This window comes from Eurosta solidaginis, chromosome 4 (assembly GCF_040869045.1).
Source record: "Eurosta solidaginis isolate ZX-2024a chromosome 4, ASM4086904v1, whole genome shotgun sequence".
Classification (NCBI taxonomy): domain Eukaryota; kingdom Metazoa; phylum Arthropoda; class Insecta; order Diptera; family Tephritidae; genus Eurosta; species Eurosta solidaginis.
This window is the reverse complement of record NC_090322.1, coordinates 250,692,812-250,708,585: the sequence shown is the minus strand read 5'-3', so window position 1 is coordinate 250,708,585 and position 15,774 is coordinate 250,692,812. Positions and strand designations below refer to the sequence as shown.

The window sequence follows — 15,774 nt, the reverse complement described above, 5'->3', positions numbered from 1 at the left end:
TTAATCACAAAGGTATCTGGAACAAATTTTCGTGGTATGTATGTGAGCCGAGCTTTTACAGATATGAAGACGCAGCCAATGGATTCGCAGAAATTTGTAAAAAAAAATGTTTACATTTTTGATATGTGCCCTCCCCTCTAAAGTACTTGTATGTACAAATTATATGTAGATACGCTATTGCATACTTATAATTGTTTATAAACATTTTCGTTTTACGCGCACCTTTTCAGTGGCGCATTGCACAAAGAAAAAGTGTTTAAGCTCATTTGTTATTGTGAAGCATAAATATTTGCTGATGGTTTTTGATGGAAGTTTTTGTTAACATATACTGTGAATTAGGTATACAATTTAATTTAAAAAAAAATCTGTGTGAATCCACCCAAATTCTGTACTTGAGTATTTTTTTGTTTTTGTTATTGACTTTGTGCATATTTTTTTTATTTATTTATTTATTTGTATAAACAATTTGTACAAGTAAGACTAAAGTCTTTTAGGTAGTACATCAATCAGTCTTAAAGATTACAAAGGAAATATGACACATATAAATATAATTCCAATGCAAAGAAAACCATAATAATACTAATAACATTAATGACTTAAAAATAGCATTATACATTTTAACACAAAAACATTTTCGGTACACAGATTAAGAATCAAAGATCGAACTATCGTTTAGGAAAAGTTAAGAGCTGAGGAAAGTTATTACTGCTTGTTTGAAACATCCTGCTTTTCGTATAGATTTTATCTTAGATGGAAGTGAGTTCCATAGACGGATTGAGCTGACAAAGAACATTCTGGATGATGATGAGTACCTAAAGTTCGGAATCAAAAGATTCATAGTTCGAGTAGACTGACACAACTTTAGTTTTTTAAATAAGTAAGGTGGATTTTGGGAATACAGTAGCTTATGCAAGAAGCAAAGATTTCTCATTTTTAAGAAATTATATACATCGCATCCGAGGATTTGGGTAGAAAATGAAGATATATGATCGTACTTCCTTTTAGAAAAAATGAACCGGGCCGCATTTTTTAAGGCCAATTGTAATTTGTTTAGCGATATCGAGTCAAGGTTACCGTATATAAATTCGCTGTAGGAAATATGAGGTACAATAAGAGATTTCACCAGCTTTATCTTGGTGTCTCGCGGCAACAAATAGGCAGTTCTGTATAAACTTCGTAGAGGCCTATAAATTTTACCAATGACAAGGTTCATATGATCAACACAAGTCAGAGTGGAGTTGATTTTAAATCCTAAATTGATAACCACATCGTGAAAGAATATTTTGTCTCCATTAAGCATAATTTCAGGAAGGTTGTTTAAGTCATACGAGGCGTTCGATATTGCTATTGCCTTTGTTTTAGTTGCATTAAGAGATAGTTTATTAAATTGAGCCCACTGTCCTATGCGTGTTGTCTTCATTCAGCCTGAAAAATAGGTCTTCGGAAAGACCAATTGGACGAGACATGTATATTTGAGTATCATCGGCATAAAGATGAATGGAGGCATTGCGACAACAGGCGACTATGTCATTAATAAAAAGCGTAAAGAGTATTGGACCTAGGAAAGATCCTTGCGGAACACCTGATTTTATGGAATTTAAATTTGAGACTTCATTAGACCGTTTAAGAAACTTTATTTTCTCGGCCAAAGGGAAAAACGCTATTATTATGTACTGAAAACAATTAAGAAATCGAAGACCTGTCATCATATATACCATTTTTTATTAAACGTTGGACCCTGATACACTTCCCAGAAAGAAAATTGTCTCATATATTTGCCTAGTCAAAGCGTAGCACACTACACTTCTGTTATTATTAGGCCTCCAAACACTGCGAGACAGAAGGGCAAATGAATTTGGCGAAATGAGGAAATGTATATGTGAAAGAGACAAAAGCTTTAATATAATAGGTTAGATTGAAGTGGGCGCCCGAGGGCGCACCTAGGCCAGTAATATTAGGCCCGTTGAGATACTACGAAAATAAACCATTACCTTTCCTCATCGAACGATTTTGAAGACGTGATAAAAAGAACCAGGTTCTTGTCGTCGGCTCGACAACCTGGCTCAGATTATCTAGAAATGGAGCAGCCATGAAGACTGCCGTGCGCCACTTAGCGCCGGACTTTTACAGATTAGGTGAACCTCCGTTTCCTCCTCTACATCTTCCCTACAACTCCTGCAGTATTAATGATAAGGCGCTCCTAACCTTTCTGCATGCTTACCTATAAAGCAATGCCCAGTTAGTGCCCCTACAAGTGTCGAAATTTTATCCCTACTTAAGTTGTACACGTGACGGGATCTTTTAGGATCATATTTTGGCCAGGTTTCCTTCGATAGTAAACACCTCGGTGTTTGCAGCCACCTTTTGTCGCTTGACGGTGGATGTGTCCTTTTAGCATTAGCTTGTATGCGGCCAGGGGCATACCTAAGCGTTGTTGGTCGGGAAGAATCTGCCTGGTTTACCCTACCTAGCGAGTTCATCTGCAATGCAGTTTCCCTCAATGTCCCTATGTCCAGGGACCCAAGAGGAAGTAGAAGTAGTAGTGGGAAACCAGTTCCAAACAGGCTAAACACAGTTCTTATTGATCGGTTCAAATAAAGCAACCGGTTCCAGTAAGCTTACTGCTTTGAAAAATTAATATATTTCATTAAAGTAACTGCTTTCAAGCAGGTAATAGCTTCACAAAATTTAACCGGTTTGAAAAAATTAACAGATTTCTAAAACGAGAACGATTATGAAAAGAAAATTTCCAAAAAATAAACCGGTCCATAAAAAGCTATCGGTTCCAGAAATGTAACCGGTTCCAAGAAAAGTTATCAGTTCCAAAAACTTATCAAGCTTACAGAAAATAAGTAAGGAAGGTTAAGTTCGAGTGTAACCAAACATTACATACTCAGCTGCCGAAATTTTCGATATCGAAAAAGTGGGCGTGGTTATAGTCAGATTTCGTTCATTTTAAATAGCGATCTGAGATGAGTGCCCAGGAACTTATTTATCAAATTTTATTAAGATACCTCAAAATTTACTCAAGTTATCGTGTTTACGGACAGACGGACGGGCATGGCTAAATGAAATTCCTTTTTCGCCTAGATCATTTTGATATATATAAGTCTATATTATCTCGATTAGTTTATGCCGTTACGGGGTGCCGTTGTGCGAACCAAATTACTCAAGCTCTTTTTTTTTAAGTTTCGAAGAATTAAAAAAAATAAAATCAAAACGGTTTTCAAAAACTTCCATCAAACTTTACGAAAATTTCGAATTTTTTTAAGTTTTCCTAATTCTTTTTTGAGTATGTACTTTCGTAACGCAATCAATTTAAGTTGGACAAAATGCAATGGGAATTATTTTCTGAAGCATGTTATCAATTTTCTGTCATACGAAAGGCGCAGGCTCTTTTTAGGTAAATGGAAAAAAATCTGAAACACAATTTCGGAAAAAAAAAATTCAAAAATCAATGATATTTTTGAAAGACATAACTTTAACTTTGTTAGACTAAAATTGGTTGAGCTACAAAGCTGCATGCCCAAAAAAGTTCATAAATCTCTGAAAAAAAAGTCGAAATTTTCACAAAATTTTCTCGAATTTTCGATTTTTTAGAAAACGGGTTTGAGTTTGCTTTTCATAGTATCTGTTACAAACCTCATTAAAGATTTTTCTAAAATTATCCTAAATAATAAGAAGAAGAACTAAATTCTATAATTCTGATAAAAAATGCTACTGCTATTATCGTGTTCACTGCTGTAAACCAATTATTTAAACTCAAAAGGAGATCCCCAACTTTATTTTTGTAATCCCCTAATATGCTACATACACACATACATATGGACATACTTAGCCAGTGCATCATAGCAAAACCTCTAAACTGCCAGTAGCATTTTCAAGTACATAAAACTCATATTAAGCTAATTCTCTAAAAACATGCACATCAATTCAGTTGGGAAAGTCCATACATTTTTGGCTTGCCTAGATCTTATAAATTTTCAAATTTCCAAATCATTAAATAGAATCGAACAATTTCATATCATGGTATAGCCTTTGGTGCTGGCGTTTTCAACGTATCTATCTGATTAGTTGCCGATGGCACGGATTAATGAAATTCCAGTAGAGAAAGCTACTGCGCCGCACAGCATGAAGAACGCAACTCACGTACATACATATGTAAGTAGTAGAAGCACAAACATAATAAGTATACTATACTTATTAGGCCGGGTCGATTTGTGGGGAGGCAAAAAAATCGCCCATTGCTCTGTGAAAATCATATTCTAGGGATCAAAATAGGAAACTTTGCCGAAGGAACCATACCTCTAAAACGAATTCTGGTGTCCCCCCATTTTGGGTCGAACTTTTGGGTAGGGGCAAATTTTGAAAAATCCCACTTTGACCCATTTAGATTGCTCCAATCGAGTCCAAATGTATGACCGACCCCCACTAGCTTTGGAGGCCCGACCAACCGATGCCAGTGGCACACCCCCTGGAACCCCCCTGGGGGTTCACCATACAAACATTTCAAAAAATCGCCGGTTTTGCACTTTACATGAAAAAATCAGCTAAATGGCTATGTTTTTTTTTATTTTTAATTATTTATTTATAATAATATTTATTATTTATTTATAATAATATCTATTTTTTCTCTTAAGAAATTTATTTAGTCAGAACATATGTAAATGAAAAAATTAATTTAAGTGAGTTATAGAAAAGAAACTAAAAAAATTATTGTTTGAAGTCTTTTTTACTTTCAAGTCTGGGCAATTTCGCACGGCTCTCTAATGTCGTCGCCATAACAGCCTCTACATTTTCCGGTATAACCCGTTTGGAAACGCTAGCTAGCAATTGAACATGTCGTTCCGTTCCTTGTATGTGTGATGGAATTTTTGGATCATTGAACGGTGGATCATCTTGATTTAAATATTCTTTCAATGTATCGTACGGAATGCTTCGCGTGAATGGTGGCTCAAATACGATATTTATATCATTCAAATTGATCATTTTCGTATAACTTGTGCAATTAAAGTTTACACCTGGTTTTTTGTAAACTCTAAGTTCCATTGGCTCGTCAACATCGATTCGATAGCGTAGAATTTTCTTGATGGCACAGTCGCGCTTTTCTTTGCTATCATCAAACAACATTGATAACAAGATATTTTCCGAATGCGCATAATATGAATTATCTTTAATTACTTGATTGACAATTTTGCGTAAACGAGGTTCTAGAAATCGTGACCCACCAAAGAACTTGAAAAATAATGCACTGCCGTACACGACAGAGCTGTAATACTTGATATTGAAGTACATTGGCACATAACATTTAATTATAAATTCAACCAGAATTCTTAAATTTGCATCTGGATTTTCCGTTGTCACATATAATCGCAATAACCTAGCGGCCTTGGTGAGCCACCGAGAATGTACAGTTTTCCCTGGTTTGATGTTAGCCAGATCCACCGGAACCACGCCGCTAGAAATTGAATGGGCCATGTCCGATAAGTTCTTCGAATCGGTGGAAAATTCAATTTTTTCTGGAGCAGGGGGCATATTTTGCAACTCAATTTTCTGGAAGCCGTCCACCACCTGAAAATATATAATAATAATATAAAAAAATGGTTGACAATTATAATAAATGAGTGATAGCAATAACTTACCGGAAGAGTTTCGCAAGTTTCGATTTGACGGCTCAGTTTTCCGGTTGCCGATCTGGTCCAGTGCTGATTGATTTATCCAAAGCTTCAAACAAATGCCGAAACGGAAGTTCGTTGAAGTGTAGAAGGCAAACGAACCAATGCAATGGTCTTTTTAACAGCAATTCGAATCGTCGTATAATTCCACCGTGTGGGTCAGTGTTTGTTGGCTCACCGTCAGTGCATATTCCAATTAATGCGTCCAGTGATATATTTTTATCGTTGAAAAAACCATTTAATTTGGTTGTGTGGTTTCATGTTCCAGTCTTACGTAACCAATCAATTCAGAATTGGGTTCTCTCAAAATAACAAGATGAGGTTCTTTTACCATCCTAGTATGATACTTCTCATCAATTTTATCTATCGTTAAAGTATCATCTTTTCTGCCATCGAATGAAAACGCTAACAAATTGGTATCATCTAACCGTTTGCGAAGCACTTCTTGTCTGCATTTCTCTTTTTCTCTGCGAACTTTCGATTTATCCATGATGAGAGGTTTCCCATGCTTATCTTTAATTTTAAAATCTTGCAAAAGAGCGGTTCCCAATGTTGATGCTACTCTGTCAGGCACACCAAATCTGTCACATACCAAGGCAAAGTTAAAACAATCGTATCTCTCTGTGTATTGTGAACTTGTGCTTCTATCCATATCTTCTTGAACCGGTGGCGGTGCGTATGTTGAATCATCGGGATCTTGGTATGTTGGCATTGATAACATAGACGTTGCTCCTTGCTCTTCAGTTTCCATCATAAATGTATCCATTGTTAGTCTTCTCTGATTATGTTGATCGTGCATGAACTCTTTGAGGCGTTCGGGAACCCAGCCGCATGCACATGGAGCTGCCTTCAAATCGCATTTACATGTTCCAATGTAAAAAATTGTTTTCAGAGATTTTACATACTCTGTAAATTGTTGGGTGTTGTTTCTTCTCTTGATTTGCTCTTGATACTTGTCAAGCAATTTATTCAATTTATGAAATACACTTTTTTTCTGCATTATTTCCATACCAAGTTTTTCCCAAATTCCAATCAACTTATCTTGTACTTGAATAGTGAATGATTTATGGGAAAACTTTTTTGTTCTGTTTTAGAACGTTCGCTTAAGCAAAAATAATATCTCAAGATATCCAGATGGGTTGGTAAATTAATATCAGTTAAATCAGTAGACACACCAAAAACAGTACCATCATGCTTGGGTATATGACTCATTGGGTTTTCGATAGTTGTTGATGTAGTTGCTTCATCTTGCGGTGTAGAGGATGGTGGATTCATTGTAAACTTTTTGATTTGGAATGGTTACTTCACTTATTATTTTTTTTGAAATATTTTTTTATCTGAAATTAGCACTACACACTTTGAGTTCTTCACAACGACTTAATGCATTCACAAAAACTGTTGCGTTATATATGGTCTACGAGACGAGGTAATAAGAATGAAATGGTTATTTCAATTCTACCTGCTGTGTCTTGTGGTGGCTTAAAAAAAACAACACAAGCAATTTTACGATCTGCAATTGTTTCACAGTGATACCTTCATTTTTTAAAACGGTTGAATAAAAAACCCACACAACTATGTTTACGACATGCAAATGCATCACAGTGATGCCTTGGTTTTAAAAGGGTTAAAAAAACGCTAATTTCCAATAATTTTTTTAATTTCTTTTCTATTCCTAAGTTAAATTCATTTTTTCATTTACATATGTTCTGACTAAATAAATTTCTAAAGAGAAAAATAAACTCCAAAGAGAAAAAAACATAGCCATTTAGCTGATTTTTTCATGTAAAGTGCAAAACCGGCGATTTTTTGCAATGTTTGTATGGTGAACCCCCAGGGGGTTCCACTGGCATCGGTGGGTCGGGCTTCCAAAGTTAGTGGGGGTCGGTCATACATTTGGACTCGATTGGAGCACTCTAAATAGGTCAAAGTGGGATTTTTCAAAATTTGCCCCTACCCAAAAGTTCGACCCAAATTGGGGGACATCAGAATTCGTTTTAGAGGTATGGTTCCTTCGGCAAAGTTTCTTATTTTGATCCCTAGAATATGATTTTCACAGAGCAATGGGCGATTTTTTTGCCTCCCCACAAATCGACCCGGCCTAATATAGACCCATTAGCTTAACATCATTTCTGCCCAAAACCTTTGAGAGGCTGATAGATGTGTACATAAAGTCCAACGTGGATGAAAAGCTGCTCTCCACAACACTGTATGCGTACACCGAAGGCAAGTCGGTAGACACCGCATTGCATAGCGTGGTAATAAACATAGAGAAATCCCTGGAATATAAGGAGTATGCTCTAGGAGTATTCTTGGACATTGCCGTGGCTTTCAATAATGTTGCAAAATGGGCGATTATGGATGGTCTTAATTACATTAAAGTACATCCTGCCTTAATCAGATGGATCGGCTGCATGTTAAATTGCAGAAAGATTACATCACAATGGGGATTATACGAGACCACGAAATCAGTGGAGGGGAAGCCGCAGGGAGGGGTGCTATCACCTCTGCTGTGGACGCTGGTCATCAACCAACTGCTCAGGCAATTCGATGAGGGACCCGTAACACTTACGGCATACGCAGATGACGTTGCAATTGTCATAAGTGGAAAGTGCCTTCCAACGATTAGTTCTTTGATGGATCGGGCGCTTCGGCATATTCATACCTGGGCATCTAATGTCGGGTTGAAAGTCAATGCGGAGAAGACGGATATGGTCTTGTTTACAAAGGGGTACAAGGTCCCAAATTGGACCAGGCCTAAGTTAGGAGGGGTGACCTCACAGGAGAAACCTTGCAAAAAATATATAGGAATCATCCTAGACAGTAAGCTGTCATGGAAGCTCAACGGGGAGGAGAGGGTCAAGAAGGCCTCAACGGCACTCTATGCATGTAAAAGAATGCTGGGGTGTACGTGGGGCCTATCGCTCTCTCTTTCTCATTGGGTTTTTACAGCGATTGTAAGCCCTATGCTATACTATGGATTTCTTGTTCGGTGGAAAACCACACAAAAAACAACATGGGGTATGCAGACTATCGATGCTTAGCATTACGGGAGCCCTGAAAACAACCCCGACGGCTGCACTGTATGCCATTCTGCACATTCCACCAGTAGACCTGGTAGCAAAGAACAAAGTGTTACGACCGCAACCAGGCTCGGTGCTTCGGGGCAGCTTGAGCGCTGACCATATGGCCATAGTAGTATAGCGTCATCAATCACAAGACGAACAGGCTACATGATTCCCTATTTGCGCTTCGAGGGAGATCTTAAGGCCACAATAGAGGTGGACGGTTGGCGCAAGGGTGCGCAAATGGCGGACGAGGCGATACATGTGTACATCGATGGTTCCAAAGTAGTTGAAGGAGTAGGGTCTGCGGTATACTGCGCTGATCCGGAAAGAAGCAGATCCTACAGACTGTCGGATTACTGTAGCGTTTTCCAAGCGGAAATATTAGCCGTAACCAAAGCAGTAGAAACCCTGGAAGAGAATAGCTTAAGCTGCAACCGTGTTAACTTTTATATTGACAGTCAAGCAGCAATTAAGGCAATAATCTCGCATAGCACAGCATCTAAATGCGTGTTAGAGTGTAAGCAGTCTCTGGAGAGAATCGGGACAGGGAGAAGCATACATCTATATTGGGTCCCTGGGCATATGGGAATAGATGGGAATGAAAAAGCGGACGATCCAGCTAAATAGGGCGCATCCCTTGAAACTTGCTCCGTAGACGTCCCAATTAGATTGGGCGAGATTAAGCGAAGGCGAGAGGTGCACATGATCGACCAAGCGGGAAAGGCGTGGGTTCAAGCGCGCGGCTGTAAAGCGTCGAAGATTATGTGTAGGTCTTACAACCTTAGACTAACACAGTTGCTTCTATCATTAAAAAGAGAGGACTGTATACTCATGACGGGTATTCTGACTGGACACTGTCTTCTGGCGTCACATGCCTTTAAATTAGGCTTGGCCAGGGATAGCAGATGTAGGGAGTGCGGGTTGGAGGAAGAGACGATCGAGCATGTTCTGTGCTCGTGCCCTGCACTTGCCAGGCTTAAGACTCCAGCTATTAGGAGTGATACAGCTGTCAGATCTAGAAGCAGCAAGTGGCTTAAGTCCTAGGATGCTTCTAGTATTTGCCAAGAGGACGGAGTTATTTTATAACATAGGTCCTGGTTTTTGATAGGGTTTTTTAGTTTGGTCGTTAAAACAAACTTCTGGTAACACTACGGACTCAATCAGTCTATGTGAGGTCCTCATGGACCGGCCAGTTCTCACACCCGAAAATACTGAGTGTGACGTTCGATTAGGATCTACATTTTGGCGAGCATGCATCCGGAATTGTCCCTAAAATCCAGAACGGAACAAAGCCCTCAAAGCTCTTGCCGGCAGCACTTGCGAGTAAAGAGATGCTCATTACTATTTACGAAGCGATTAGCCGGTCGCTTGCATGCTTCGCGTCTCCAATGTGGTCGCCAAGCCTAACGGACACTCATTGGAAGAAACTACAGGCCTGTCAAAACTCTGCTCTCAGAATCACTACGGGCTGTCTTCTTATATCCCCAGAACACCACATACACAGTAGAGATATACGCCGCAGCCGATTTTCGTCGTTTTTCGCACGCCGCCACCGTCGCTCCGATATTTGTGACATTCGGCGCGTTACTATATTGTCTACTCATTAAAAACTTTCTAGGCCGTTTATTGTCCATGTCGAAAATTGGTCCGATATGGTCGAAATCAACGATTATCAACAAATGCGCATCACTGCCAGTTATATGAAACTAATTGCGAAATTTAATTCTTTCTAACCGTTCAAAAGTTATTTAAAAAAACAGACGCTTTCAATGCCAGCTCAACACGGATTTTGCATCACCGAATTCGTCAAGTTATTACAACAAAACACTAAAAGAAAAATTATATAATAAATGTACATGCTCACTATATTACCCATGTCGAACATGTTTTCAACTGTTCCTCGAGTTATTAAAAATTCAAGTTCTCCAAAAAAGGTGCAGATTTTTTTCAATAATTATATATCCCGATTGCCAAAAAAATAAGCGAAATCGGTGATGAAAAGTTCTTTTGTAGGTTCCAGGGGTTTAAAAACTCCATTGAAATTATTCTCATCTCATACTTAAGTTGAAGATATACATATGTACGTATGAGAAGGGTTTGAAAAATCCCTTTGTCGTATATTGAAACCTTTGTTGTTTATTTTCGAAACTATGCAATACAATGTCTGAAATGTAAATTTTGATTTTCACACTTCATCATTCCAAATCCAAGTCTCCCGGTTTGACACATCTTAAAGCTGGCGGCCATATCCCCAACAAGTCCCTTGGAATGAATCACATTGATTACACGTTACAGCGCATGTTACAAAAGTAAATATGTAGGCACATATGTATATTTTCCAGGTGTGGCTTTGTCTTTCCTAAGGACACTCAAAGTGGTAAAGCAAAATATTTTCACAAGATGATCGAACAAATGGCCGGATGTGCTTCTACCTTAACGTAGTGGACAGTCGAACTAATAGAAAAACTGAAGCTACGCGGTCATCCATAATGAACTTTTATATCAAAAGGCCGGAAACCAACAGCTATGATTGAGCATATAACCTTAACATCTTTCAACTCAAAATCGGTCGACTTTCATTCTAAAATATCGTTTTGGTTTAACGAAGACTATTGAAATCAATGTTTCGAACGCAAAAGTCTGCAATTTTTGGCCTACATTTTAAAAATTGCATCCAGGGTCCTTGTAAAATTGAAATTATGTAGATGCGCAGAGGATTGTACGATTTTCCCCCATGAGTTACGCAATGATATCCATTTAGACAGCTTATGATTTTGATGGCAGCATCTTTGGCCGAATAGTTACTCCCTCACGTTTCAAGATGTTTTTCTTGAGGAGCTCGGCAAAAATATCCGTCGGAAAGTCTTAGGAGCTACACCTAGCGATTCTAGGAAAGTGACGTCGACGAAGGTATGAGTACAAAGTCGCAGTCCTTTAGCTTCGGTGGTGGCATATGGTGTGAGGTTTCTTGTTGTTGTTGTTGTAGAAGTTGTTCGCCCCATCCAATAGGTGCGACTAATCACAAATTGTCATCAATGTCCTCTAACGGGAGTCCAAGGAAACTTGCTGTTTCAACAGGGGCGGCCATAATGAGAAGGGTGTTAGAGGCGTTGGTTCCACAATACAATTGAAGAGATGGTTGGTGTCATGTGGGGACACATTGCAAGCAGGACGTACATTTTGTATGTCGGGGTTGATTCTGGATAGGTAAGAGTTAAACTGTTACAGTACCGAGATCGAAGTTGAGCTAGAGTGACGCGCGTTTCCCTAGGGAGAGTGCGTTCCTCTGCTAGTTCTGTTTATTTTTCTTTAAGTACTGGATTTTACGGGCAATTCCCGGCATAGAGGTCCGACGCCTCCCTGTGGATATCACTGAGGACCTGCTTGTACTTTTTTGCTTCATACGGCTGTGTTCTCAGGTGCTATATTTTCTCAGAATGCTTACGGAGATAACCCCTTAAGCCCCTGGGCGCTGTAGCCTCATCAATCAGCTGTCTGTTGGGGTGCCCAGGTTTCTGGGTATTCAACATAAACTGTTTGGTTAGCATTTCATTTCTCTCCCTAATGATGAGTACTCTCGGCTCACTATGTAGACGGTGTTCTGGGGACATAAGAAGACAGCCCGTGGCGGTTCTGAGGGCAGTATTTTGGCAGGCCTGTATTTTCTTTCAGTGAGTAACCTTTAGGCTTGGTGACCATATCGGGGACGCGTAGCATGCAATCGGCCGGCTACAACAACAACAACAACGATGTTGACTACATATCGACTGCTAAGTGGAATACCACACTATCACGGCTGCGAGTTTCAAAACGCCTCTATCATAAAACATTTTTCAAAAACGCCCTATCAAGATTTGTTTTAAAAAAGTCTTATCTCAAAATTCGGTTGAAGAACAACCTATCTCATAAATTTTTTGATATAAACATGTTATCTCAGGGCAAAATACAAAGATGTAGCGTTTTTGAATAAAATTTTGAAATAGCGTGTTCTTCAAACAAATTCTGAAATATGACACTTTTCAGAAATATTATCCAGTCTGTTGAACTAAAAAAGGCAAATTCTGGAATTGGGGTAAAGATGCTGAAAATTTTCATACGCTTTTATTTTGGCATTGTAAAGTGGTAGCCGTCGTGGTGGGGTTGTGGTAGCGTGCAAGCAATATCGAAAATTTAGAAGGACGGTTTTTTCAATAAGAAAAAATATTTCTCGAAACGTAGTCATTCATAGGCAGTGGTTTGGCGAACACTCTGAGTGTATTTCTGCCATTAAAAGCTTCTCAGTGCAAACTCCTCTGCCTTGAAAATGCCGTTCGGAGTCGGGGTGAAACATGTAGGTTTCGTCCCGCCAATTTGTAAGAAAAATTTAAAGGAGAACGACGCAAATTAAAAGAGAAGCTCGGCCTAAAATCTCGTCGGAGGTATATCGCGCCTTGTATTTATTTATTTATATAAAGTGGCTTAAAAGTCACAGAAATCCCGTGTGAGCTTCTTAAGATATTCGAGGTTAAATGTAAATCCATTGCTGTACTGAATATTTATTTTAGTTCAGCTTATACTATACAAATTTTCCATTCCCTACTACTACTTCTGTTATTTCATCACACCAACTTGAACTATTGACGAATTATGAGTCAAACTTTATGGGTCGTTGAGGCTATGGGCGGTACCATACATACTTTTGCAACTGTGATTTTAAAGTGATCTTTTGTTCCAAATTTTATTGCAAAATAACTTTGGCATTGGTGCTTGGGAAAATTAGATTTAGAACTGTCTATAGGATACCGTTGCAGCTTAGAACACAGACCTATGCACAAAAGTACAGAGATGTAAATGCCCAGGTTCATGGTCTTACGTATGTAAATACATATTTTTCTTACTACCTCTATTTTCTCTCGGCGCCAAAGTGCTTGGAGCAAGAAAAATATATGGACCGCATTCTGCTTATAGTTTTAAACTCGGAACGGCACTTTGGATATTGCTGCGAGGTTCCATGACAATTTTTTTTTTGCAACAAAACTACTAACAGAATGTGGTCCACATATTTTTCCTTATTTCTTCCAATTGTCTGGCTACGTAATTTAAATAACGACTAAAAAATTTTGCAGAGTGGAATCATCTTTCAATATAACAAAACTGATGATTTGTGGCAGAAATGGGTCGATATCAAAATGGATATCTCAGAGGAAGTCATTCTTATGGATGACAATTTAATTTTCATTGGCGGCTCTCGAAACAACAAAGCAATTGACGAAGTTAGATGCTGGAATTTCAAAACTAAATTATTTCAACGGTTGCCCCCAATGAACCAGCCGCGATATGTACATTCTGTTGTGGAATTAAACAGTAAAATCTATGCAGTTGGAGGAAAGGGGGCAAATGATGAAATTTTACAATCAGTTGAAATGTGAGTATGAATATGTAGTAATTTGTAATGTAATTTGAAAAGCAAGTCTTACTTACCTCCTGGTAACACTTCTTTGGGCTCATTAAGTCATGGGCGGATTTTTTTTGATATCCTAGTTAAGTCTACCGAATCGGTAGTATCAACGACAAAAAAGTTAATGTTAGTATTGCTCATCCATTAGTCGGTCTATCCGTCAGCGAGGGGTCATCATCACACCTTTTTTCGCAATGACTTTCATTTAAAGAAAAGTATTGTAATGAAATTCAACAAACTTCTTCTGACCGCGGCTATTACTCCTGTAAAAAACAAGTAAGGAAGGTTAAGTTCGGGTGTAACCGAACATTACATACTCAGTTGAGAGCTATGGTGACAACATAAGGGAAAATAACCATGTAGGAAAATGAACCGAGGGAAACCCTGGAATGTGTTTGTATGACATGTGTATCAAATGAAAGGCATTAAAGAATATTTTATGAGGGAGTGGGCCATAGTTCTATAGGTGGACGCCATTTAGGGATATAGCCATAAAGGTGGATCAGGGTTGACTCTAGAATGCTTTTGTACGATATGGGTATCAAATGAAAGGTATTAATGAGTATTTTAAAGGGGCGTGGACCTAAGTTCTATAGATGGACGCCTTTTCGAGATATCGCCGTAAAGATGGACCAGGGGTGACTCTGGAATGCGTTTGTACGATATGGGTATCAAATGAAAGGTGTTAATGATCATTTTAAAAGGGAGTAATCCTTAGTTCCATAGGTGGACGCCGTTTCGAGATATCGCCATAAAGGTGGACCAGGGGTGACCCTAGAATTTGTTTGCACAATATGGGCATCAAACGAAAGGTGTTAATGAGTATTTTAAAAGGGAGTGGGCCTTAGTTCTATAGGTGGACGACGTTTCGAGATATCGCCATAAAGATGGACCAGGTGTGACTCTAGAATGCGTTTGTACGATATGGGTATCAAATGAAAGGTGTTAATGAGTATTTTTAAAAGGGAGTGGGCCTTCGTTCTATAGGTGTTCGCCTTTTCGAAATATCGCCATAAAGGTGGACCAGGGGTGACTCTAGAATGAGTTTGTACGATATGGGTATCAAATTAAAGGTTTAATGGGAGTTTTAAAAGGAAGTGGTGGTAGTTGTATATGTGAAGGCGTTTTCCAGATATCGACCAAAATGTGGACCAGGGTGACCCAGAACATCATCTGTTGGATACCGCTAATTTATTTATATATGTAATACCTGCCAAGATTTTAAGGGTTTTTTATTTCGCCCTGCAGAACTTTTTCATTTTCTTCTACTTAATATGGTAGGTGTCACAACCATTTTATAAAGTTTTTTCTAAAGTTATATTTCGCGTCAATAAAACAATCCAATTACCTTACCATGTTTCATCCCTTTTTTCGTATTTTGTATAGAATTATGGCATTTTTTCATTTTTCGTAATTTTCGATATCGAAAAAGTGGGCGGGGTCATAGTCGGATTTCGTTAATTTTTCATACCAAGATAAACTGAGTTCAGATAAGTACGTGAACTGAGTTTAGTAAAGATATATCGGTTTTTGCTCAAGTTATCGTGTTAACGGCCATGCGGAAGGACAGACGGGCGACTGTGTATAAAAACTGGGC

At 38.6% G+C, this 15,774-nt stretch overlaps 1 protein-coding gene across 5 annotated transcripts in view; it reads left to right on the top strand.

Moving 5' to 3' along the window:
• The window catches only part of LOC137251292 (kelch-like protein 5), a 73,407-nt gene that overhangs the window by 22,076 nt on the left and 35,557 nt on the right, over window positions 1-15,774 (top strand). For all 5 annotated transcript variants that reach the window (XM_067785622.1, XM_067785621.1, XM_067785620.1 and 2 more), the window contains exon 5: window positions 13,846-14,144. In XM_067785622.1, the coding sequence (XP_067641723.1) occupies window positions 13,846-14,144 (299 nt within the window). The remainder of the gene's footprint in view (window positions 1-13,845; window positions 14,145-15,774) is intronic.